Source organism: Salvelinus sp. IW2-2015, linkage group LG13 (assembly GCF_002910315.2).
Source record: "Salvelinus sp. IW2-2015 linkage group LG13, ASM291031v2, whole genome shotgun sequence".
In the NCBI taxonomy this organism is placed as follows: domain Eukaryota; kingdom Metazoa; phylum Chordata; class Actinopteri; order Salmoniformes; family Salmonidae; genus Salvelinus; species Salvelinus sp. IW2-2015.
Window position 1 is genome coordinate 4,071,742 of NC_036853.1, and position 26,885 is coordinate 4,098,626.

General features: G+C 42.7%; 1 protein-coding gene across 4 annotated transcripts in view; it reads right to left on the reverse strand.

The window, feature by feature from the left end:
• Positions 1 to 4,281: 4,281 nt before the first annotated feature.
• Positions 4,282 to 26,885, reverse strand: part of ptprz1a (protein tyrosine phosphatase receptor type Z1a) — a 114,349-nt gene continuing 91,745 nt past the window's right edge. For 2 of the 4 annotated variants that reach the window (XM_023998798.2, XM_023998796.2), the window contains 17 exons: positions 24,353 to 24,444; positions 23,539 to 23,624; positions 22,395 to 22,415; positions 22,138 to 22,234; positions 21,969 to 22,051; positions 21,621 to 21,755; positions 21,349 to 21,483; positions 20,954 to 21,117; positions 20,459 to 20,594; positions 20,063 to 20,209; positions 19,723 to 19,816; positions 19,194 to 19,270; positions 18,904 to 19,032; positions 18,650 to 18,802; positions 10,522 to 10,664; positions 5,993 to 6,128; positions 4,282 to 5,883 (listed from right to left, as the gene is read on the reverse strand). In XM_023998798.2, coding sequence (XP_023854566.1) covers positions 5,740 to 5,883; positions 5,993 to 6,128; positions 10,522 to 10,664; positions 18,650 to 18,802; positions 18,904 to 19,032; positions 19,194 to 19,270; positions 19,723 to 19,816; positions 20,063 to 20,209; positions 20,459 to 20,594; positions 20,954 to 21,117; positions 21,349 to 21,483; positions 21,621 to 21,755; positions 21,969 to 22,051; positions 22,138 to 22,234; positions 22,395 to 22,415; positions 23,539 to 23,624; positions 24,353 to 24,444 — 1,972 coding nt within the window. In that variant the 3' untranslated portion in view covers positions 4,282 to 5,739. The remainder of the gene's footprint in view (positions 5,884 to 5,992; positions 6,129 to 10,521; positions 10,665 to 18,649; positions 18,803 to 18,903; positions 19,033 to 19,193; positions 19,271 to 19,722; positions 19,817 to 20,062; positions 20,210 to 20,458; positions 20,595 to 20,953; positions 21,118 to 21,348; positions 21,484 to 21,620; positions 21,756 to 21,968; positions 22,052 to 22,137; positions 22,235 to 22,394; positions 22,416 to 23,538; positions 23,625 to 24,352; positions 24,445 to 26,885) is intronic. The other 2 variants (XM_023998799.2, XM_023998797.2) reach the window with 1 other exon arrangement.

Here is a 26,885-nt window from a genome sequence, read left to right on the forward strand (position 1 = left end):
GGATTAGAACATGAAAATCAATTGGAATAACCAATTCTCCACAGGGATTATTCCATAACTCCATAGAGTCGCATCTCTGTCGCCGGGAATCCATAATCCAGTGTCTAAAATGAATCAGTTTCTTCAAGCCACCCGTTTGTCTTCTTCCAGCACATATTGTTTAACGGCTTATCAGGGGCCTGCCGAAAGGTCATTCTATCATAGCAAATGGCGGAACAACATTAAAGTTGATTTAACTAGATGGCGTGGTCATCTCTGCTTGCTGTAACCAACAAGGTAATACAGACCCACCACAAAGCCCCCTGATAATATTTGGGGGAAGGTTTCAAGAAAGGTTTAGACAATGAACACCATGTGACAGTTATTGTATTTTTTAAACACTTTCTTTTATGACTTGCACAACAACTAGGCAGACAGTTCTTATTATTCGAGTTTTTGACAGCATTAACTATCTTGGTTGAAACGTCAGTTTACATTTTTGTATTTTTATTATTTTCTCCTTATGAAGTGTCAAGGAAAGCTGCATTCACTCATAACGAGTCCAACATTTCATATTTTCTCATTACTATATTTTTTTCTATATTGTAATGTATTTTTTATTGAGAGATTACATATTTCAATTATTGTTGACAGATCATACCTTTTTTTTGATTGTTAAGGTTTAGCCTAGCTGCCTTACTATGAAATCATGTGTTATTTCAAACAACTGCTTACTAATCTGATGTGATGGGGTCAAATGGACTGTGTTAGGACGCAATAACTTCCGACTTGAGTTGCGACACGCGTCAATAGAATGTAATTCTCTTTACATGCATGTTTCTCTCAGCCCGTATTCTGACCTTGAATTTAAGCACGAGAATAGGATGCTATTCACCCGCTATTCAAATGGGGTGGAGATCAAAGAAAGGAAGGTGTGGCGGAGCAGCCCGGTCTCAGACTAGACATAGCATAGTAAACAAATCCAGGACACGCAAATTTGTATGATATGTTACGTTTGGTATGGTTACATAAGACAGATGGTTACATTAAGGCAAAAACAAATGTAGGCTGGTTAGTCTGGGTGGACATATAACGCAAACGTCTAGCAACCTAAAGGTTGCGAGTACGAATCTCATCATGGACAACTTTTCAACTACTTAGCATGGTAGCTAACCCTTCCCCTCACCCTAACCTTAACCTTAACCACTAGTCTAGCTAAAGTTAGCGAGCTAGCTAACGTTAACACCTAGCTAGAATCCATAACATATGGTATATTTTTGCAAATTCACAGATACTATGAATTGGAATTCGTAACAAATCATACGCAATGGGTGATGGACAGCCACAGATTAATACATACCATACGAAATGTAAATGGAGTGTCTCGTATTTAGATACAGAATAATAAGAAATGCTCTGAGACCAGGTTGGGTGGAGGTGTGTCTACAGATATGCTGTATTCTGACCTTGACAAAGACCTAGATTCAATCAGATCAAGTGTTAACCGGCGATAGCAGACATCCGCATAGTGGACGTTTTGGAGGTGGAACTGCATTGAAGCCCAAATCGGTGAGCAGCTGCTCTTGCGATCATTGTCTCGAAGCCACATCCGCCCCACTCATGTTAGAAGTTCAGAATGAGAAAGTGTAGGCTATATAGAAATAATTATGCTCAAATTGAAAAATCAAAAATAAAGATGATTTCTAATCATGCTAATTGAGGTGTAGATTACATATCACATTCCAGTGTTCGAACTTGTAAACAAGGATGTTAAAGCGACTCTGTGCAGCCAATGGCAATGTCCGCTTTAAGTATAAGGCACATTTGTGGCCTGCTGGAGGTCATTTTGCAGGGCTCTGGCAGTGCACCTCCTTGCACAAAGGCGGAGGTAGCGGTCCTGCTGCTGGGTTGTTGCCCTCCTACGGCCTTCCTCCACGTCTCCTGATGTACTGGCCTGTCTCCTGGTAGCGCCTCCATGCTCTGGACACTACGCTGACAGACACAGCAAACCTTTTTGACAGCTCGCATTGATGTGCCATCCTGGATGAACTGCACTACCTGAGCCACTTGTGTGGGTTCTAGACTCCGTCTCATGCTACCACTAGAGTGAGAGCACCGCCAGCATTCAAAAGTGACCAAAACATCAGCCAGGAAGCATAGGAACTGAGAAGTGGTCTGTGGTCACCACCTGCAGAATCACTCCTTTTTTGGGGGTGTCTTGCTAATTGCCTATAATTTCCACCTTTTGTTTATTCCATTTGCACAACAGCATGTGAAATTTATTGTCAATCAGTGTTGCTTCCTAAGTGGACAGTTTGATTTCATAGAAGTGTGATTGACTTGGAGTTACATTGTGTTGTTTAAGTGTTCCCTTTATTTTTTTGAGCAGTGTAGTTCGACCAAAACAACTGCTATGCTGATCTCAGCTAAAAAGGATCTAAATGAATAGAGCCCTTAATTCTCTCTTAATTCCATCATCTTTATGCGTGAGGAAACCATGAATAAGGTCGAGCGAACCTGCCGGTTCCAAGTGGAAAAAGCATCCTACTTTATTTTTTCTGATAGAAATAACGGCATTCTCCATGCACTGTAATTTATACATGGATAAGAGCTATTTATAAGACCTAGGTAAATGAGTAATCCGTTTGGAGAAGGGGATTGTAAATACACATAGCAATTGTTTTAGATGATTCCCTTATAAAGGGAGACAAATGTCAAACCGATCATGGAAGCAAACTGAAAATCATATCAACATGACATGTATTGGGGCCCCTTTTCCACAGTGAAGAAGGCTATAAAAAACAGTGCCGTTATTCAGAATTCTAATTGTATGCCCTCAATCTGTGTGAATGAAATTGGACCATCCAAGCTATAGGCTTCTGTAGGGCCGAACCTGCCAAGTGGATGTATGCGCTTTACAATGTTTTAATTATTAATTTACAAGATCAGAGCATTTTTTTATCTAACAGTTGGTGCTAAAATGAAGACGATTATGTATATATTTAGATGGCTTTCTTTCATAACGACACTACATTATTTTCCATTAATTTCTATTGGTCACAAAATGATCTGATACACAACCAAAACAAATAGAAAATGCATCCAACAAGTTTGTAAATGCTTTGCCACATTCTTTGCAGTATTACTTTAGTGCCTTGTTGCAAATAGGATGCATGTTTTGGAATATTTTTATTCTGTACAGGCTTCCTTCTTTTCACTCTGTTAATTGTGTTAGAATTGTTGAGTAACTACAATGTTATTGATCCATCCTCAGTTTTGTCCTATCACAGTGTCGGGTTCACCTAGGGGTCATGAAAAGGGTTGTACCAAAATGTTTGATGTATTAGAATAATTGATTATTCTTATGTAGTATTAATAGAATGGGAGGTGTTATAAGACCCCTCCCTCCTTACATTTATAGGGTCCTAGACTACAGATTAACAATATATATTCATTGTAGAGGTTTAGTATTCCACAATAGTTTTTTAGTTCTCTCTCTCTCTTTCTTATAAAATGGCCCCTCTGAGAATGTGTGACTGTGAAGAAGGAGCTCTGCAGGGGAGTGGAGGAGATAAGACTAGTCAAACATTCCACAATAAATCAGCTTTGGGGAGTGGACGTTTACTGCTAAGTTTTAGATAACACTAAAAGCCATTGTTTATATAGGGTTTTGGTCTCAGGAGTAAAAAGGTAATGACGTAGGTAGTGACATCACCAGGATAGACTGAGGGTGTAACAAAACTGGAGACTTTTTGTTTGATGCAGAACTTACTCAGAAACATGCGTGCTATGTTCCTGATTGTCAACTTCTGTCTGCAATTGCATTAATAAAGGTTTTTGAATGATTTAATTAAAGATATTGTCATAATGCTAATTTCACCAATGAACCAATGATTGACAAGGACGTAAGGAAGGAACCCTAACAGCCATTAAACTTAACTGTTTTAAAGTCACCATTGGCCTCATGGTGAAATCCCTGAGCAGTTTCCTTCCTCTCTGGCAACTGAGTTAGGAAGGACGCCTGTATCTTTGTAATGACTGGGTTTATTGATACACCATCCAAAGTATAATTAAGAACTTCACCATGCTCAAAGGGATATTTTTTTAACCCATCTACCAATAGGTGCCCTTCTTTGTGAGGCACTGGAAAACGTCCCTGGTCTTTGTGGTTGAATCTGTGTTTTAAATTCACTCCTCGACTTAGGGACGTTACAGATAACTATGTGTGTGGTACAGAGATGAGGTAGTCATTCAAAAATCATGTTAAACACTATTACTGCACACATAGTGAGTCCATGCAACTTGTGACTTGTTAAGCAAATGTTTACTCCTGAACTTATTTAGGCACGCCATAACAAAGGGGTTGAATACATATTGACTCAAGACATTTCAGCTTTTCATTTTTGATTCATTTGTAAACATTTCTAACAAAATGATTCCACTTTGACATTATGGGATATTGTGTGTAGGCCAGTGAGAAAAAACATCTAAATGTAATCCATTTTAAATTCAGGCTGTAACAAAATGTGGAAAATGTCAAGGGGTGTGAATACTTTCTGAAGGCACTGTATCCCTGATAAACGCCATGCAGCCGAAAACGTGCCAGAGTAATAAAAAAAAAATCGTTGTTCCGTTGAACATGCCCTACAAATAAAGGCATTTTAATTATATGAAGAGTGCCTTGGTCCTCCTTTCTTTTTGATGACCAATTTACCCCTTTTACCAAAGAGCACCTTCTATTTACAAAGACTTACTATTGTGTACTCTAGCAGCACTCCCCTTTTTATTTCTACAAACTCTTCATTGTAGTTTAAAAAAAATTACAGAACACTACAAAAACTCATTCCTTGAATTTTCTTTCACTTGTTTAATCCTGTCTAATCCTCCAGCAATGTTTAATGTACAGCTAAAAAGTGTCATTACCCCATGCTTCATATTTAGTATGTTACAGAACACTAATATTAAAACATAAAAAATGCTTTGACCAAGTTATTTTTAGAATGCAGCCATACATAAAAAATTGACAAATTGTAGTAAAATATAAAAATCTAGAAGTATAAATAGAAATTTGGTCCATTGACTTGGTTGCTATAATATTATTTACATATTAGATGTATTATTTCATACCATTATGCATTTTTGACTTCAAAAGCTCACTGTTGCTACAAACAAAATAGCATATTCATTGTTAGACGGAATAATGAGTTGCTCAATGCATTGACTCAACAAAAAAATAGGCTAACAAAACATGTTTAACGTAAAAAGTAGCATGTTCCCTTTTTTTGCTTACTGAAAATAAATATGAAAGTTTAGGGAAACAGAGTAGAGCAAATATCTCAAGACAGCAGTATCAACAAAACATCAGAACAGTTGACTACAATTGTATGAGAGGCATTACAAGTAGGCTACAAGATGAATATACAAAGGCACACATTGCAAGGTCATAGGGTATCATGTCCAGCGGTCTGGAAAATGCATTCAAAGACGGAGAACATAAGAGAGGGTAAACAGGCAAAGCTGCAGTTTTTAAAAACAGAAAACTGTGAGATAGGCGAGAATCCATACTGACAAGTTAGGGCCCCTGTTGCCATAGGGCGGCAGGTAGCCTAGCTGTTAAGAGCGTTGGGCCAGTAACCAAAAGGTCTCTGGTTCGAATCCCCGAGCCGACAAGGTGACAAAATCTGTCGCTGTGCCCTTGAGCAAGGCACTTAACCCTAATTGCTCCTATAAGCGTCTGCTAAGTGACTAAAATGTAAATGGTTACACCAGGGACTCAAGGCTCTCTGCCGTGCTGGCGGTGCCCCCTGGGACTGTTCCGTTGTTGTCTGAGGACTGGTGCATCCTCTCGTCCTCCTGTGTGCCCACCAGACTCAGCATGGCTTTGTATAGGAACTGATACTGCTCCTGAATGAGAAATGGAATAGAGAAACTGTGCTGTTGAAGGGAGAATGCTTTGACACAAAATGGTCACTGTGCATCAAGCAGGTACAGCCGGTGCTTCAGATTGACTTACAACATCAGTGAAGGTCCTTGGCCTCATGAGGTTGAACATCTTGGCCACCTGGTACACGTCCACAGAGCTCTCCGCCTCTAGTTGGCGCACCAGAGTAGACAGGGCACAGAAGGTTCCCGCAGTAACACCGCCAACCCTGCAAAATCAGACCCACGCCTTGAAGTGTAACACCAGACCCACGCAGTAACACCAGACCCACGCAGTAACACCAGACCCACGCCTTGAAGTGGTGGTAAAACTTAACAGCACTTGTAATCTTCTTAGGGTGTTCAATTAAAAACTATTTTCAAAAATAATATGTTAATTGTGTAGATACTCCTCAAAAGATCATGTCTCTATCATAATCCATTCAAAAGTTATTGGCGTTTCTACCCTTGTAGGCTAATGCGACTAAATCAATGGAGGACAGAGAAAGAAAGTGGTAAAATAAGGAAAATTGCATCGCGTCAGCTAGGCTGGATTCTGTGCAAGAATTAAGGCTACTGGCTACCTGACAGGCTCACTTTCCCGTTGCACTTGTAATCTTCTCGAATCCGCATAAAACATAAAACAATATAGAGGTAAGATAGATATCGATTTTGAGACATATTTCCATATTTTAGTAATAGCTTTTCCTATTCATTCAGAATCCCTGTTATTGTTCGAAGATTTCTCACAAAAAAGCATATCTATGAAATGTTGAGCATGTGCCAAGCTTTTTATTTTCAAAGCCTTTTACATTTAATTCAGCTTGTGTCATGCTAATTTAGCTTTTTGCGACCCGCGGAAACATCTTTGAAGACAAGGACCACAAAATGTAAAATCCTCAAGTCGTTACGAGAAACCTGCTCTACTATGTCAACAGATATGTCAAATGATAGGTCCAAAAGGCTTCTTAACAGCTTCTACCCCCAAGCCATAAGACTCCTGAACAGCTACTTGGATACCTGGACTATGTGCATTGAACCCCCCCCCACCCCCATTTTTACACTGCTGCTACTGTATGTTTATTATCTATGCATAGTCACTTTACCTCTACCTACATGTACATATTACCTCGACTATCCTGTCTCCCCCCCTCCACCCACCCAATAGCGTCGATACTGTTATTTTATTGTAAAAAAAACAACTTCAGTTTATTTTAGTAAATAATTTATGAACACTTTTTTAAATTGCATTGTTGGTTTAGGGCTTGTAAGTAAGCATTTCACTGTAAGGTCTACACTGGTTGTATTTGACGCATGTGACAAATACAATTTGATTTGAAAAGAGGTCAGTGCTTATTATCCAACATATTAGGTTATGAAATCCGAATTCTTGGATATAATGTTAATGATATGTTAGAGAAAGACCCCACTGAATAACCCTTTAACAGGCAGCTCAACCCGGTGGTTGATCTCATTTTGACCACCATTTTTTTTTTAATGAAACCCTATTAAATTTGTTTGGCATATTTTATCATCTCACCCAATGTAAAATTATCATGTGGTTTTCATGATCAGATTCCCATATATTTTTAAACACGCATTCAAAGATGGAAGTGAACGTGAGCAAAACCAAACCTCATTTACCACAATTGTTTTGTACAAATTGTGTATGAAATGGGAAATTATAATGTAAATGTTGTTGACCTGTTAAACATAATTTAAGAATGATTAAATTACGAATATGTTGTTGTTTTACAATTTTAGGAACTCTTAAAAAGAAGCTCTACCAGGGTGAAAGAGTTGTCCATTAAGCTAGACTACAGTGCATTCGGAAAGTATTCAGACCCCTTCACTTTGTACACATTTTGTTATGTTACAGCCTTATTCTAAAATTGATTAAATAGTTTTTTCTCTCTCATGAATCTACACACAATACCCCATAATGGCAAAAACATGTTTTTTTTTGAATTTTTTGCTAATTTGTTCAACAACAAAAAAATGCAAATATCACATTTATATAAGTATTCAGACCCTTTTCTTAGTACTTTGTTGAAGCACCCTTGGCAGCGATTACAGCATCAAGTCTTCTTGGGTATGATGCAACAAGCTTGGCACATCTGTATTTGGGGAGTTTCTCCCATTCTTCTCTGCAGATCCTCTCAAGCTCTGTCACAGGTTGGATGGAGAGTGTTGCTGCACAGCTATTTTCAGGTCTCTCCAGAGATGTTCAATCGGGTTCAAGTCCAGGCTCTGGCTTGGCCACTCAAGTACATTCAGAGACTTTTCCCAAAGCCACTCCAGCATTGTCTTGGCTGTGTGCTTAGGGTCGTTGTCCTGTTGGAAGGTGAACCTTCGCCCCAGTCTGAGGTCCTGAGCGCTCTGGAGTAGGTTTTCATCAAGGATCTCTCAGTACTTTATTCTGTTCATCTTTTCCTCGATCCTGACTAGTCTCCCAGTCACTGCTGCTGAAAAACATCCCCACAGCATGATGCTGCCACCACCATGCTTCACCGTAGGGATGGTGCCAGGTTTCCTCCAGATGTGCGCTTGGCATTCAGGCCAAGAGAATCTTATTTATCATGGAATGAGAGTCTTTAGTTGCCTTTTGGCAAACTCCAAGCAGGCTGTCATGTGCCTTTTACTGAGGAGTGGGTTCCATCTGGCTACTCTACCATAAAGGACTGATTGGTGGAGTGCTGCAGAGATGGTTGTCCTTCTGGAAGGTTCTCCCATCGCCACAGAGGAACTCTAAAGCTCTGTCAAAGTGACCATCGGGTCACCTCCCTGACCAAGGCCCTTCTCCCCCGATTGCTCAGTTTGGCCGGTCGGCCAGCTCTACGAAGAGTCTTGGTGGTTCCAAACTTCTTCCATTTAAGAATGATGGAGGCTACTGTGTTCTTGGGGACATTCAATGCTGCAGACATTTTTTGGTACCCTTCCCCAGATCTGTGCCTCGACACAATCTTGTCTCGGAGCTCAAAGGATAATTCCTTCAACATCATGGCTTGATTTTTGCTCCGGCATGCACAGTCAACGGTGGGACCTTATATAAACAGGTGTGTGCCTTTCCAAATCATGTCCAATCAATTGAATTTACCAAAGGTGGACTTGACTCATGTTGTAAAAACATCTCAAGGATGATCAATGGAAACAGGATGTACCTAAACTCAATTTCGAGTCTCATAGCAAAGGGTCTGAATATTCATGTAAATAAGGTATGTTTTTTTATATTTAATACATTTCTAAAAAACTATTTTTCCTTTGTCATTATGGGGTATTGTGTGTAGACTGCTGAGGATTTGTAGTTATTTAATCCATTTTAGAAAAAGGCTGTAACGTAACAAAATGTGGATAAAGTCAAGATGTCTGAATACTTTCTGAAGGCACTGTATGTAGCTTTTTGGGTGACCCGACCAAATTCACATAGAAATGTGAGTTATAGATATTTCATTCTCATTGACAGCAAGTCTAAGATGCGATAGATATGTTCTATGTGAACTAGTTCTTTGCTTCCCTTTCTCAAGTTCCGTTTTTGCATCTTTTACTTTAGGTTTTGTACACCAGCTTCAAACAGCTGAAAATACAATATTTTTGGATATGGAAAATATATTTCACAGCGGTTAAGATTGTACAATGATTCTCTACATAATGACGGCTTGTTTTATCCATTTTCCATTATCACTAGCTTTGACTTAATACCATTCCTTTAAAGGTGTACTATGCAGAAATAGCTCCGCCATTTCCTGGTTGCTAAAATTAGAATAGTTGGCCTAATTTCAGTTTATGTGACAAATATTGTCATGGGATTTTTTTGGTCTGAAAAAAATACAAAATTAATTTCAAATCCATATCATTATTCACTATCTGCTTGTTATATTCAATATGTTTCACAATATCATTCATGTCATGTCAATTTACTGGTATTCTTATCATATAAACTGTAAACGCATTAATTTACATGCATTCTCATATTTTACCACACAAATTGATCATATATACTTTATATCAGTCCTCATTTAACTAGGCCTTTCTTCCAGTATGAGTAAATGAAGCAGACATAATGTAAATTCAAGTATCATATTTTTAGATGATTTAAAAAGTCTATCCAAATTCCAATACAACATTTGTTTACTTTAATTGGGAAACTCAAGCGGCTGGTTGAGATATTTCTGATGCATTATCTATCAAAGTTGTCATGCAAACAAATTCTTCATGTATAGCCTATACTGAGGATAAATTCACATACAATCCTTTTTCAGATTTTTTAAAATTGGTGTGCCAGTTATAAAGGCTTAAGACAGGATTGTCTAAATAGGCCTGGATCAGTACAGTGTTTCAGTTCCAATAAATATTAAGAGTATTGCACATTTGGCCATATCTTCTTATCCTCTTAGGTTAAGGTCTTAGAGTGGATCATCTTGAATGTATTAACAGAAAAGAGAGGGAAAAATAGTGTTTCAAGAGTATTGAGATGGCTCAAGATAGAGTACATGCCTGAGTGCCAAATAGTTGGGGGTTGCACTTTTGGGACTGTTCCATTTGTTCCAGGTTTGGAGTGGAGATGACCTTATTTCACAGATACATAATCAATCATCAATCAGTAAATTAATAGAGAGGTCTTACTGGTCGTGGACCACCGTGGGGCCCTCCTTGGAGGAGCTCTCCTCCTTCACCAGGCTGAGCAGCTCAAAGGTGCTGCTGATGGGGCTGTCTGGGTTGGGCCAGTGAGGCGCCCGGTAGTGCCTCACCTCCAGAACATAGTCATCCTGGCCCAGAGGGAGACAACAACACACAATCAGAGAGAGGGAGAGAGAGAGAGAAAGTGTTTGTGTGTTCTAGGGTTGCATATTTTGGGGAATATTCGGAAGTGGAAACTTTCCGTGGGAATTAACGGAATATATGGGAATTAACAGGAATATATGCAAATTAATATTAATACCATTTAAATTAAGATGTTTTTTGCATTGGATATATTTACCATATCATGAAGACAGAAACATAAACCTTTTACCTTAAGTAGACATAATTGCAAATTATTAAATCCTTCCAATAGAAATAAAAATATAAACTACTTAGTTATGAATTGAACTTTAATTAAATGAGTTGACTCTTCACATGGGACCATTTCACTGAACAACAAAAGGGAATACTGAATGATCCACAATGATCCATTGCATCTCCCAAAAACATTATCAACATACATCTGTAAAATTATAGTCTAGAAACTAAAGCTTTGGTTGTCTTCCTCTCAGGCTTCCATGTCTTCTCCCTGGACCTCTTCAATGTCCACCTCTTGAACATCAGACTCTGAGGCCTCATCTTCACTGTCACTTTCCAACCTTGGTGAGGATGGCTCAAAAAGCCTCAAATTTGCCCGGATGGCCAACCAATTGTTCAACCCTTGTATTGGTCAGCCTGTTGCGTGCTTTGGTGTGTGTGTTCCCAAACAAGGACCAGTTGCGCTCTGAGGCGGCTGATGTTGGTGGGATTTGGAGGATGATGGAGGCAACAGAGGAAAGAGCATCCGATCCACAAAGTCCCTTCCACCAGGTGGCTGATGAAATATGTTGGCACAACTGCCATATTTTATCTCCATCTCAAAGCCCTTGCTTGGAAGTGTTCTTCGTCAGACTGCCAAGAACCTTGACCTCATCCAGGCCAAGGTGGCGAGACATGGTAGTGATGACACCATAAGCCTTGTTGATCTCTGCACCAGACAGGATGTTGTTGCCAGCATACTTTGGGTCCAACATGTACGCTGCAGCGTGTATGGGCTTCAGGCAGAAGTCTTCACGCTTTTTGATGTATTTCAGAACTGCAGTTTCCTCTGCTTGGAGCAACAGTGAAGTGGGCAGGGCAGTACGGATTTATTCTCTTACATCTGCAAGCAGAGTCTGAACATCAGACAGGATGGCATTGTCTCACTCAATCCGTGCAATGGCTACTGCTATAGGTTTCAGGAGTTTCAGGCTGCTTACCACTCTCTCCTAAAATACATCATCTAGGAGGATCCTCTTGATGGGGCGGTCCATATCAGCAGACTATGATATGGCCATTTCTTGGAGAGACTCATTCCCCTCCAGGAGACTGTCAAACATGATGACAACACCACCCCAACGGGTGTTGCTGGGCAGCTTCAATGTGGTGCTCTTATTCTTCTCACTTTGCTTGGTGATGTAGATTGCTGCTATAACTTGATRACCCTTCAMATACCTAACCATTTCCTTGKCTCTCTTRTAGAGTGTATCCATTGTTTTCMGTGCCATRATGTCCTTGAGGAGYAGATTCAATGCATGAGCMGCACAGCCAATGGGTGTGATGTGAGGGTAGGACTTTAGACCAAGCAGTCTTCATGTTCGCAGCATTGTCTGTCACCAGTGCAAATATACCTTCTGTGGTCGAAGGTCATTGATGACGGCCTTCAATGAAGAGACCTCTGTGTCTGTTGTCCCTTGTGTCTGTGCTCTTGTAGAATACTGGTTGAGGGGTGGAGATGATGTAGTTAATTATTCCTTGCCTACGAACATTCAACCACCCATCAGTGATGATTGCAATACAGTCTGACTTCTCTATGATTTGCATGACCTTCACTTGAACTCTGCTGAACTCTGCATCCAGCAAATTAGTAAATAAAGCATGTCTGATTGGAGGGGTTTATGCTGGGCGAAGAACATTCAGAAATCTCTTCCAAATCACATTGCTTGTAAGCATCAGAGGTGAACCAGTTGCATACACAGCTCGAGCAAGACATTCATCAAAACTTCTGATTCCAGGAGGACCATGAGATGTTGCTATCGATAAGGTGTCTGAATCATCATTTTCACCTCAAATAGAAGTAGAGGGTCTTTTGTCAGAGGTTGTTTGTTGTGAGCGCTGAGGGAACTTTATGCACTTGGCCGGATGATTCTGCATCTTTGTTGCATTCTTCACATATGATTTCGTGCAGAATTTGCAAATGTACACATCTTTTCCTTCTACATTAGCTGCAGTGAAATGTCTCCACACATCAGATAGTGCCCGTGGCATTTTCCTGTAAAGATTACAAAGAAAATAACAAATACAATTCCAAGTACAGATAAATAGTTAAGCAGTTAGATTAAACAACTCTTTTGTAAGATAAATGTTTTAAAATAAAACATGTATGGAAACAGGTGAATTAACACTCCTCAGTTAGCAGGCTCAAGCAAGCTAAAACCCACATGGTAGCAAAAACTAACCAGCAGAAATTGTTAGCAAGTTGGAAATTATTTAAACACACTTTGCTGTAGGCTACTATTTACTAGCTAACAAAAAATCATGTCATAAAATATATTCACCCCCCCAGTATTGTAATCAAAACTTACAAGAAAGCATGTAGTACTAGGCTCAGAGAGTGTAGTAGTGTGTGCTCAATAGCATCTCAGTAGTGTGCAAGATCTTGAGAATCAGCTTAACATATGATGGAAGAGTGTACTGCACATGTGATGGAAGAATGCACTGTGCATGCAGAGGGTTGCAATTCCATTGAATTGGGGATAGTTTAATCAAAATATGCCACAAGACCTAGAATTGCCTTATGTGTATCCCACAAAAAAAGGTTCACTGTTATAAGCTAACTTTTTTGATGAATTTAAGCAAAATTCCCCAAATTCCAGGACTTAAGTTTCCATGAAAAATTTCCGGAAAAATTCTGGAAATTTACCGGAAAGTTTCCGAACCTTTGCAACCCTAGTGTGTTCCCTATATATAGAAAGGTATGTGGACGCCCCTTCAAATTAGTGGTGTCGGCTATTTCAGCCACACCCGTTGCTGACAGGTGTATACAATTGAGCACACCGCCGTGCAATCTCCATTGACAAACACTGGCAATAGAATGGCCTTACTGAGGAGCTCAGTGACTTTCAACATGGCACTGTCATATGATGCCACCTTTCCAACAAGTCAGTTCGTCAAATTTCTGCCCCCCTAGAACTGCCGTGGTCAACTGTAAGTGCTGTTATTGTGAAGTGGAAACGTCTAGGAGCAACAACGGCTCAGCCGCGAAGTGGTAGGCCACATAAGCTCACAGAACGGGACCGCCGGTTGCACCACTCACTACCGAGTTCCAAACTGACTCTGGAAGCAACGTCAGCACAATAACTGTTCATCGGGAGCTTCATGAAATGGGTTTCCATGGCCGAGCAGCCACACTCAAGCATAAGATGCACAATGCCAAGCGCTGGCTGGGGTGGTGTAAAGCTCGCTGCTATTGGACTCAGTTGAAATACGTTCTCTGGAGTGATGAATCATACTTCACCATCTAGCAGTCCGACAGATGAATCTGGGTTTGACGGATGTCAGGAGAACGCTACCTGCACAAATGTATAGTGCCAACTGTAAAGTTTGGTGGAGGAGGAATACTGGTCTGGGGCTGTTTTTTATGGTTCGGGCTAGGCCCCTTATTTCCAGTGAAGGGAAATCTAACGCTACAGCATACAATCACATTCTAGACGATTCTGTGGTTCCAAATGTTTGGCAACAGTTTGGGGAAGGTCCTTTCCTGTTTTAGCCTGACAATGCCCCTGTGCACAAAGTGAGGTCAACACAGAAAGGGTTTGTCGAGATTGGTGTGGAAGAGCTTGACTGGCCTGCACAGAGCCCTGACCTCAACCCCATCAAACACCTTTGGGATGAATTGGAACGCCGACTGCGAGCCAGGTCTAATCGCCCAACATCAGTGCCCGACCTCACTAATGCTCTTGTGGCTGAATTGAAGTTCCCGCAGCAATTGTTATTATTTTTTCTCGTATACATTTTAATCTCACTTTCTATCTACAAACTAAATATACTTTCCTGCAACCCTCCTCACACAATGTGGTACGGATCTGCTATTTTTATTCCTTATAACTGGAACCTCCATCAGGAGCTAGCCAGCTAACTTTGTCAGCCACGGCTAGCAGTCTTCACCTTTTAGCTCGGACACCGCCAGCTTAAGCTTGGACAATACATGCAAGTCTGCACAGCGCGATATCTACCCAGAGCATATCGGACTGCTTCTCCCTACCACATCACCGGATTCCTGCCGCTCTGGATCATTACAACGGATCATCGCAGCTAGCTAGCTGCTACCGAGTGGCTACTGTTAGCTAACGCCTCTGTCCCGAAGCAGGCACCAGTTAGCCTTGAGCTAGCCACGAGCTAGGCCCATATACCAGCAAATTCTAGGGCTACAATACCTCTTTTAAAAATTGCCCTGGACCCTTTGTTGTCGACGTAGCGATGTCGCCGAAGACCCATCTTCTTGCCCCGGTCCGCTAGCTTTCTAAGCGCCATGTCTCCCCGTGTTATTGAAAGAGTCCAGGGGCATCAGCTGTGTAGGCGAGTAATCATAGGGTTCAAAGAACAGCAATAGTGCTTTCCTCACCATCAAAGAACAGCAAAGTGCTTTCCTCACCATCTTAAATAAGCATGCCCCATGAATTTTTTTTACAACTAAGAACATATATAGCCCTTGGTTCACTCCAGACTTGACTGTCCTTGACCAGCACAAAAACATACGGTTGTGTACTGCATTAGCATCGAATAGCCCCCGCGATATGCAACTTTTCAGGGAAGTTAGGAACCAATATACACAGTCAGTTAGGAAAGCAAAGGCTAGCTTTTTCAAACATAAATTTGCATCCTGTAGCACAAATTCCCAAAAGTTTTGAGACACTGTAAAGTCCATGGAGAATAAGAGCACCTTCTCCCAGCTGCCCACTGCACTGAGGTTAGGAAACACTGTCATCACTGATAAATCCACGATAATCGAGAATTTCAATAAGCATTTTTCTACGGCTGGCCATGCTTTCCACCTGACTACCCCTACCACGGCCAACAGCACTGCACCCCCTGCAGCACCCCCTGCAGCAACCCCTACCACTGCCCCCCCCCCCCCCCGGTTCTCCTTCACCCAAATCCAGATAGGCTTGATGTTCTGAAAGAGCTGCAAAATCTGGACCCCTACAAATCAGCTGGGCTAGACAATCTGGACCCTCTCTTTGTAAAACTATCAGCTGCAATTGTTGCAACCCCTATTACTAGTCTGTTCAACCTCTCTTTCGTATCATCTGAGATTCCTAAAGATTGGAAAGCTGCAGCGGTCATCCCCCTCTTCAAAGGGGGAGACACTCTAGACCCAAACTGTTATAGACCTATATCCATTCTGCCCCGCCTTTCTAAAGTCTTTGAAAGCCAAGTTAACAAACAGATCACTGACCATTTCGAATCCCACCATACCTTCTCTGCTACGCAATCTGGTTTCCGAGCTGGTCATGGGTGCACCTCAGCCAAGGTCCTAAACGATATCATAACCGCCATCAATAAAATACAGTACTGTGCAGCCGTCTTCATCGACCTGGCCAAGACTTTCGACTCTGTCAATCACCACATTCTTATCGGCAGACTCAACAGCCTTGGTTTCTCAAATGACTGCCTCGCCTGGTTCACCAACTACTTCTCAGATAGAGTTCAGTATGTCAAATCGGAGGGCCTGTTGTCTGGACCTCTGGCAGTCTCTATGGGGGTGCCGCAGGGTTCAATTCTCAGGCCGACTCTTTTCTCTGTATATATCAATGATGTTTCTTTTGCTGCTGGTGATTCTCTGGTCCACCTCTACGCAGACGACACCATTCTGTATACATCTGGCCCTTCTTTGGACACTGTTAACAAACCTCCAGACGAGCTTCAATGCCATACAACACTCCTTCTGTGGCCTCCAACTGCTTTTAAATGCTAGTAAAACTAAATGCATGCTCTTCAACCGATCGCTGCCCGCACACGCCCGGCCGACTAGCATCGACTTAGAATATGTGAACTACTACCTAGGTGTCTGGTTAGACTGTAAACTCTCCTTCCAGACTCACATTAAACATCTCCAATCCAAAATTAAATCTATAATCGGCTTCCTTTTTCGCAACAAAGCCTCTTTCGATCATGCTGCTAAACATACCCTTGTAAAACTGACCATCCTACCAATCCTTGACTTCAGCGATGTAATTTACAAAATAGCCTCCAACACTCTACTCAGCAAATTAGATGTAGTCTATCACAGTGCCATCTGTTTTGTCACCAAAGCCCCATATACTACCCACCACTGCGACCTGTATGCTCTCGTTGGCTGGCCCTCGCTACATATTCGTCACAAACCCACTGGCTCCAGGTCATCTATAAGTCTTTGCTAGGTAAAGCCCTGCCTTATCTCAGCTCACTGGTCACCATTGCAACACCCACCCATAGCACACGCTCCAGCAGGTTTATTTCACTGGTCATCCCCAAAGTCAACTCCTCCTTTGGCCGCCTTTCCTTCCAGTTCTCTGCTGCCAATGACTGGAACGAATTGCAAAAATCACTGAAGCTGGAGACTCATATCTCCCTCACTAACTTAAAGCATCAGCTGTCAGAGCAGCTTACCGATCACTGCACCTGTAGACAGCCCATCTGTAAATAGCCCACCCAACTACCTCATCCACCATAATGTTATTTCTTTTTGCTCTTTTGCACCCCAGTATCTTTACTTGCACATCATCATCTGCACATCTATCACTCCAGTGTTAATGCTAAATTGTAATTATTTCACCACTATGGCCTATTTATTGCCTTACCTCCCTAATCTTACTACATTTGCACACACTGTATATAGATGTTTCTATTGTGTTATTGACTGTACGTTTGTTTATCCCATGTGTAACTCTGTGTTGTTTTTGTCGCACTGCTTTGCTTTATCTTGGCCAGGTTGCAGTTGTAAATGAGAACTTGTTCTCAACTGGCCTACTTGGTTAAATAAAGGTGAAATAAAAAAAATACATGTTCCAACATCTAGTGGAAAGCCTTCCTAGAAGAGTTGAGGCTGTTATAGCAGCAAAAGGGGGACCAACTCCATATTAATGCCCATGATTTTGGAATGGGATGTTCAACGAGCAGATGTCCACATACTTTTGGTCATGTAGTGCATGCGTGCGCCTGTGTGCGTGTGTGTTTGTGTGTTGAAAGTGTTCCAGTGATTGGTGGTGCAGATGGCCGGGTCTAAACTGTGTGAAAAATAACAGCTGTGCTCCATTGAGGCATGGGGAATGTGTATTGAATTTCCACTCTTTTCACTGGCCATTTGGTTTCACCATGGGCTAAGATCCAGGAAGAGATAAGCAGAACAACTCCATGGAATAAGCATTTCCTTGTTGCTATATATTACCTCTGTGTATCAATTCAGTGGTTTAAAGGTTGTTTGGGTATAGACACAGTGTTAACATTTGATGAGCACTAGCGACTGGTCCATAGTGTCTGGTCCATAGTGACTGGTCCATTCTATGAAGCTGATATTTTTGTTATGATCCCACAGTCTGTGGCTGATCTCCCTCTCTCCAATGTAGTTAGTCTGTTCTATGTAGTTGATCATGTTAGTGTGACTTATCTTACTTATCAAGCTGATCTCCCTGGTTTTACTGATCACTCTCAGCTCATCTCCCTGGTTTTACTGATCACCCTCAGCTCATCTCCCTAATTTTAAAGATCTCCCTCAGCTGATCTCCCTAGTTTTAAAGATCTCCCTCAGCTGATCTCCCTAGTTTTAAAGATCTCCCTCAGCTGATCTCCCTAGTTTTAAAGATCTCCCTCAGCTGATCTCCCTGGTCTGAGCTGATCTCCCTGGTCTGAGCTGATCTCTCTGAGCTGATCTCCCTCAGCTGATCTCCCTGGTCTTACTGATCTCCCTCAGCTGATCTCCCTGGTCTTACTGATCTCCCTCAGCTGATCTCACCTGTGTAGCCTCCAGGACGTAGTGCTGCACCACCAGCATCTCCTCGTTGGCCAGACACATGTGGTTCTCGCTCCGGAGGGTCACTATGAACGCCTCACAGCTGATTGGCTGCTCCTTGCGGGGCCAGTACACGTATGGCTCCTCCCCCTCTGCCTGAGAACACAGATGTGGTAAGGACTTCTTGTTTGAGGCACAAAATGGCTGCCATACATACATCAGAGGTTTTGAATCCAGGACGACAGATAGATACCCACCAGGCTTGGTGTTCCCGGCAGTGTGACTATGACCTGAGCGTTGTGATCCCAGATCATCCTCCAGAAGTCTGTCACCGTGCCGGCCAGTGGGTTTTGGGTCACGATGAACTCAGTGCTCTGCCGGTACCCCTGGGGAACACAACCGGTGGTAGAACATTGAGACCTGAATCCGATCGCCAATATGGACAGGAAACCAAAAGTAAAATTTACTGGAAATGTGTTACTATGTGTAACTATGTAGTTAGTATCTGACACTGTGACTCTTCTATCTAGAATGGTTGGGTTCTTACCGTGAGGTATGAGGCGTTGATGTAGTCTGATGTAGTTTCTCCCGCCACTGTGGACAGACAAACCCGTGACCTTTCAACTGGAGAAAAAGCCACACGTTGTTAAATTTCCTCATAAGGTATACAGAATGTAATTTTGTAGAATATTACTATTAGAATAGTTAGCTTTACCAGAACGGAATTACTAAACCATTACCATTGCTTTACCTACATAACATGATTTTTGCCTTAATCCAAACAAAAACAAAATGTGCCTCGAGGTCCATGCTCTCAAATAACTTCTTTGCTTTTCTTTTTTTAGTACAGTTTTAGTTAGGAGGGGTTAAAGTGTGCGGGCATTTTGCTAAATGTTCTATTGAAAGTGACAATGTTGAGATTGAGTGCTGGTAGAAATCCAACCTGAAATGTAAAAAAGGTCTCATTGTCTACACTGTTCACAGTCGTGGTTGATGCTGTTCCAAGGTTAAGAGGAGAGGAGATTTTTAAAGTGCTGGAACCTTTCAACGTATGAACAAACCTGTATGTAACTCACCGGGTATTAAAGAGGAGTTTCTGTTCTTTTCTCTGTTACACTCTTTCAGGGCTGCTGAGTAGTCGCACTGTATGGCATTGGACGAGGATATCAGCTGCAATCACATTGGAACCAAGGAGAAGATTAACTGTTAGTATTTAAAAATGTGCCAGCGGTTGTACCTGCTCTTTTCAGAGGACAAAGAAAGACAACCGATAGACTTATTGTTCTCCAAATGTATGTTTTACTTTTAGTTCTGCCCTTTATGCCCTACTGGAGTTCTTATGGAAAGTTTACCATTGTAAATCTACAGTAAATTTAAATACTAGCACTATGACTTGTTAATAGCATATGTCCTTACATTAAACTGTTTCTCTAGCTGCGTCCTGCCGGAGGGCCCTGGGGTCAGGAGGTCGTTGACGTAGCTGTGGATGCGGCTGGAGGGAACCTCCGTCTCCTTGCCCAAGATGGCCTCCACTAGAGCATCGTGGATGAACACATACTGCTCCTGAATGCACAGGGAATGTAGGGGTTGAAAGCCTTAGTTGGGTGTTGTCATTCGTACTGTTCTGGTAAGGTGACAGGACAACTAATCTTACTGTAGTGGATCCATTGTTTTCTTGTTGGTATCAGACCTGGGTTCAAATAGTATTCTTTCAAATTATTTAGACGCATTTGATGGAGCTTTCCATTTGATGAGGCTCCAACAGAACAGTCCCAAAAGTGCAAACCCCGCCCATCTGGACTGAGCTCTCACCTCTGTCTGTACCAGGTAGTTCCTCTGTGTGCGGATGTGTTTGAGGAAGCCCGTGATGTTGACTGTGCCCTCTTGTTTGATCTGCTTCAGCATGCTATCCAACACTATGTAGGTTCCAGTCCTGCCAACCCCCGCACTGGAAACACACACACAAGAGAGGTTCACAATATATTCTGAATCCTGGTATTTCAATTTCCACTTTAGTTCTCTATGAAATAACGTTCCATGTTGAACTTAACAGCTGGACACGGTGAAAGTGGCTGTTAAGTGATATAATGGAGGACCATGTCCATTCTATTCTATTTCTATGCCGGTCGGAATGTAAATGTACTTCGTGAATTGAAACATTCACGTATAGAAGAAGATACATATTTTTATTGACTGAATTTAAATGGAATTTCAGTTGAAACAAATGGCCTTGATTTTAAAGCTGTTCTATACATTCTACATATCGATGCATATATACATGTTCATTCTATATCTATGGCCTCCTACCTGCAGTGCACTATGATAGGCCCCATGTCATCTGTCCTGGCTTTGGAGGACTTCTGGACGAAGGTGAGCACGGGCAGAGTGTACTCGGGCACGCCCATGTCTGGCCACTGAGTGTAGTGGTACTGGGTCACGGTCCGATCGTTAATCCGCCCCTTCAGAGAAACCTGGGGGTTGGTGGGAGGAAACAGGAAGTGGTAAGCAGGATGGGACACAAAATGGCTGTCAATGTGACACTTGGGATTCGTAGTTCCATAATAAATGTTCAGAAGTAGTAATGAGGCAGCGCTTCAACTAACTTGGAGGGGAGGTGCAACCGATGTAGATGATACAGTGAGGACGTAGAGGTTCAACTAGTAATGAGAGGTAAATGTGATGTAAATAGTGTGACCTCTAACCTTTTTGACCTTGGTGTTCCTGAGGGTGAAGGTTCTCTGGGTGTAGTGGGCCAGAACCTTACTGCTCTTCACCGTCACCAGGAAACCACCGTACTCTTCCTGGCTCTCCATGGGCCAGTACTGGTCACACTTCCTCTGACATACATGACCAAACACTTTAGAATAATTTCATGAATAAACTATTTATGAACTATTACTAAATATGTTCAAGCAATACAACACTTCAGCATTTACAGCATGCATAAGCAGTTATAATGGCCCTGGTTTCTCACCCGTCCCTTCTCTACCAAGTTGGTAATCATGATGATGACGCCCACGTTCTGTTCCCACACCATCCTCCAGAAGTCCTCGGTGCTGGACTTGAGAGGGCCCTGGGCAGCGATGTAGGCCCTGGACTTGTTGAAACCCTGTGGAGGGTAGGGAGGGAGGGAGGGAAAGAGAAAGCGTGAACAACAGATTAGCTACTGATACATCAACAAGACATTTGCCCTCATAACAAATCAAATCAAGTTTTATGTCACTTGCTTCGTCAACAACAGGTGTAGACTAACAGTGAAATGCTTACTTAAAGGTCATTTTCTACTATTGTGCACAGAGAGAAATGCAAGAGAATTGCTTACGTCAACGTAGTTTGCGTTAATGTAATCTCTACTCTTCCCATCTTTGTCAGCCTGGGTTGAGAGTCTTACTCGGCTGTGGTCATCTAGGAGTAGAGGAGGAAAGATAAGCTGGGTGCATTCAAGAATGTATGTGTGTGTACATGTGTTTGAAGGTGCATGTTTGACTAACAGGCCAGGATATTAACGTATCGGTTCTTGTTCTTGTTGTCTGGATGGTTGGAGCCGTCTGTGGTGATACCCAGGTCCACCTTGCACACCTGCACCTCCTAAAAGAAAACACATGACCTTAAATCCCACCATCCTTTTACTACGCAGTCAAACTAGAATGTGCCATCATGCACAACAAAAACGTCAACATGGGCATCTGGAAATGTGGCGAACATCTACACGCGACTACTACAGAAAAAAAAGGGAGACGTAGCTTACCTCATAACACTCTTTCAATATCTAACGGGGAGGGGGAATGCAAAAAGCACAGCAATGAAATTTCATGACACATGGTTAGCAAAAAAAAACTTGCAAATAAATAACAAGAAAACAGTTTATGGGGAAATCTCAACTTCAAGACACTGTTTATGCGATCAACAGGATTCAGTCCATGTACCATGTTCATGTCCTTAGCTTTGACTTACAAACCTATGTTTGTGTTATTGACAACATTTACACATGTATGCATTTATACAGTACTGATAAAATGCCAAGCTAGGATTTATATGGTAAGCAATGGTAAATATGTAGTTTAACATGAGTAATCATTGCATAGTGTATTTTATTGATCCCTTATTTTACCAGGTAAGTTGACTGAGAACACATTCTAATTTACAGCAACGACCTGGGGAATAATTATAGGGGGGAGGAGAGGGGATGAATGAGCCAATTGGAAGCTGGTGATGATTAGGTTGTATGAGGGCCAGATTGGGAATTTAGCCATGACAACTTTGTTAACACCCCTACTCAAGTGCCATGGGTTATTTAGTGACCACAGAGAGTCAGGACACCCGTTTAACGTCCCATCTGAAAGACAGCACCCTACACTGGAAAATGTCCCCAATCACTGCCCTGGGGCATTAGGATATTCTTTTTTCGATCAGAGGAAAGAGTGCCTCCCACTTCCAGCAGTATCTGGTTTCCCATCCAGGGACCGACCTGGACCAACTCTGCTTAGCTTCAGAGGCAAGCCAGCAGTGGGATGCAGGGTGGTATGCTGCTGGTGTATAATGTGATATATTTGTAAGTCTCAGTGGTAAGGACAATAGACATGACTCCTCAGATGAATCTGGGCCAGAGACATACAATATCATGTAGCATGAGACAGAGAGAGAGTGTGAGTTTGAATGGCCATCACAGTGCAAAGCCTCCCACAAGTCTTCTGCATGCTTACCTTAAAATAATGACAGCCGCCGTGTAACATCGCAAATGACGCATAACAGTTTCACAAGAAGGCTACATACAGAAAAGCTAAATTAAAGACAGACAGTTGTAAAATTAAAACATGCTGCCAAGTAATACTAATAATTTCTGTCATAATCCATATCCTGTGAGAGAACTGAAGCAGAATTTGACAGCACACCTCAAACTCTCTGGAGAATGCATTGGTGTGGTGGAGCTCCGTCACGTGCTTTACAAACTGCTTCACTGGAAGGGCTTCATGTTTATCTAAAGGCAGAGAGAAAGGGTTTTATTGATATCATCCACAAAAGTATTTTATCAGAACAAAAGTTTGAAACTTCCTACTCTGGCAGAAGCAGATGTTGAGTAAGTGAGTGTTAATGAAAGAGCTAAGCTTGGTGAAGATGGTGGACAGATGGAAAGAACACCTGTCCATATGTCTCTGTGCTTGTTAACACTTATCATATGCCAACTCTACTGAATTCTAGTTGATCCCATGGAAAAGGTGTGTGTGTGTGTGTGTGTGTGTGTGTGTGTGTGTGTGTGTGTGTGTGTGTGTGTGTGTGTGTGTGTGTGTGTACGACCTAGATTCAATCAGATCAAGCGTTAACCGGCGATAGCCAACACCCACATAGCTGATGTTTTCGTGGTGTCGGAGGTGTAGCTGTGTTGGAGCTGACAAATAGGTGAGCAGCTGCTCTTGATCACCCGTCCCACTCATGTTAGAAGTTCAGAAGGAGAAAGTGTATGCTATATTGAAGTAATGATGCTCAAATTGAACATCATTCAACTAAATAATACGGGTTTCTATCATCCTAATGGAGGTGTAGATTCCATGTCACATTCCAGTGTTCCAACTTGACAATGGCAATGTCCACTTTCGGTATAATGCCATGAGTTCTAACCCAGTTCCTCCTCCGACACCGCCAAAACAACTGCTATGCGGATAAAGCGGATCTGATTGAATAGAGCCCTTTGTCTCATAGAATGGTTACCTGTATCTGTACGCATGGATGTGGGTGAAACAGATATGACTCTGGGGGATGTGTTGTCCTCTATGTAGAAATGGGCAATCTGGAAACACTTCCTGTGGAAACAAATGTACGATGATACAAGTTAATCAACAACACTCTTGTATAACTGCAGGTGTTGCCAGTTTCTTCTGTCTTTGTGACATATTGCCAATGCTATTATACTTTTGGTACAAAAAATGTTGCTTTTTCCATCTAATTTAACACAAATGAGGGATTTGTATGCATTGTTCTCATTTGGTGAAAAATGTGTTGAAAATTGTGTGACACAAAAACAAGAATATTGGAGTAATGCTTATGTAAATGTCATAAAACTGTAGATATATTTTTAAGACATAAAAAAATACAGCAGGCCTAAAAATGCTTTGTTGTTGTTTTTGAAGATAAAAAGCCAACCACCGATGTTGGAGAACATGGTAATCTGTCCGCAACACAGGAAAAAAGACGTTCCTTCTAATCCGGAACAGGTTTTTAACAGGATCACCACTGCATGTCTTTCTGATGAACCTGCGCCCAGCTAACCAAAAATGGACATCACCACACAGATTACTCTGGACATAAAAAAACAGCAAAGAGATGTCCCCAGTAGATTACATGTGTGCGTTTCTAAAAGACATCTCCACTTTGCTGACCCCAAATGCCCAGCTGTGGGGTGGCCAAATGAGCACCGTGTCACCGGAGGACGTGCAAGGACGCGAACAGAGGGGATTACAGCATTTCAGCCTCACGCCACTCATTTTACAAGACGCTGACACGAAGCCTTCATGTCGGACATAATGAGGTGCAGGCGCTTTCCCCTCTCCTACCCCGCCCAAGGCTTTGCCTGTTCCCCCTACTACCCCACCCGAGGCCCTGCCTGTTCCCCCCCTACCCCACCGAGGCCGCTGCCTGTTCCTCCCCAACCCCACCCGAGGCCCTGCCTGTTCCCCCCCTACCCCACCCGAGGCCCTGCCTGTTCCCTCTCCTACCCCACCCAACGCTCTGCCTGTTCCCTCTCCTACCCCACCCAAGGCTTGTCTGTTCCCCCTACTACCCCACCCGAGGCCCTGCCTGTTCCCCCCCTACCCCACCCGAGCCCTACCTGTTCCCGCCCTGCCTACCCCCACCCGAGCCTGCCTGTTCCCCCCTCCACGCACCCGAGGCCCTGCCTGTTCCCCCTACCCCACCCGAGGCCCTGCCTGTTCCCCCCTACCCACCCGAGGCCCTGCCTGTTCCCCTCTCCTACCCCACCCAAGGCTCTGCCTGTTTCCCCTCTCCTACCCCACCGAAGCTGCTGTCTGTTCCCCCTACCTACCCCACCCGAGCCCTGCGCCTGCTTCCCCCCCTACCCCACCCGAGGCCCTACCTGTTCCCCCCTCCTACCCACCCGAGGCCTGGACTGTCTCCCCCTACCCCACCCGAGGCCTGCCTGTTCCCCGCCCCTAAGCCCCACCGCGAGGCCCTACCTGTTTCCCCCCTCCTACCCCACCCGAGGCCGTTGCCTGTTCTCCCTCCTACCGCCACCCGAGGCGCTGTCCTAACCACTGTATGACCCTGAGCCCCAAGCTCAACACTCTGAGTGAGGCACATCTCTTAGCTTTAATCCCTCATCGGCACCAAGATTATTACAGATTTAAAATGAAAATACAATAACAGGGCAGAAAACATGAACAATATGTCACGTCTCCAGCCCAGTGGATGAGAAATGTACAGTTTTATGCGGCTTAAGTGTTTACATTTCTGACAAAGTGTCCTTGATCGGATTGCCGAAGTTGGTTATTTAACTGTCCAACCGGTCAGTTTGCCACCACAGTGAAAAGTAGTACTTTTCTATGATCTCACAGTATGGGCAAAATGTCTTTATAACTAGAGACGGGCAACTCTGAATGATGGCACCTATGTGTAAGTGAATCTACCCAGACACATCAAAGCTAATGTGAAAAGCCAGACCTCAAACCGAAGCCCTGTTGAAGATATTGGATGTGTCATGGGGAAGTGTGTGAGAGTGAGAAAGAGATTGGGCCCATGTCAGAGGAGATTAGGTCTCACAGTGAGACAGACAAATATGTGGTTCTTAAGGTCAACCTCGCTCCCTCTCTGCCACCCCCCGCCTCGCTCCACCCGTGCCCCCTGATGTCTGGGGCGGCAGTGCCCCGTGTCTGGGGACAAAACAGACCCACTCCTCTGAGACAGATGAATAACAATATGACAGGTATCAGCCCTGCGGCAGTTCCACACAGCTGTCCCATAGGGAGGCAGAAGGCTTAATGGTGTCAGTATGTGTGTGGAGCCTATCAATGCAGAAAGAAAGCTGCTGTTCATGTAGCTTAGCTGTCAGGTTAAACAGATGATGGGTGGGTTCAGGGGGAATCGATGGGAGAGGATTTCTCAACATCATCATCATTATGGAGCATTTCATTATAGATCTTATAACAATCATCATTATGGATCTTATAACAATCATCATTATGGATCTCATAACAATCATCATTATGGATCTCATAATAATCATCATTAT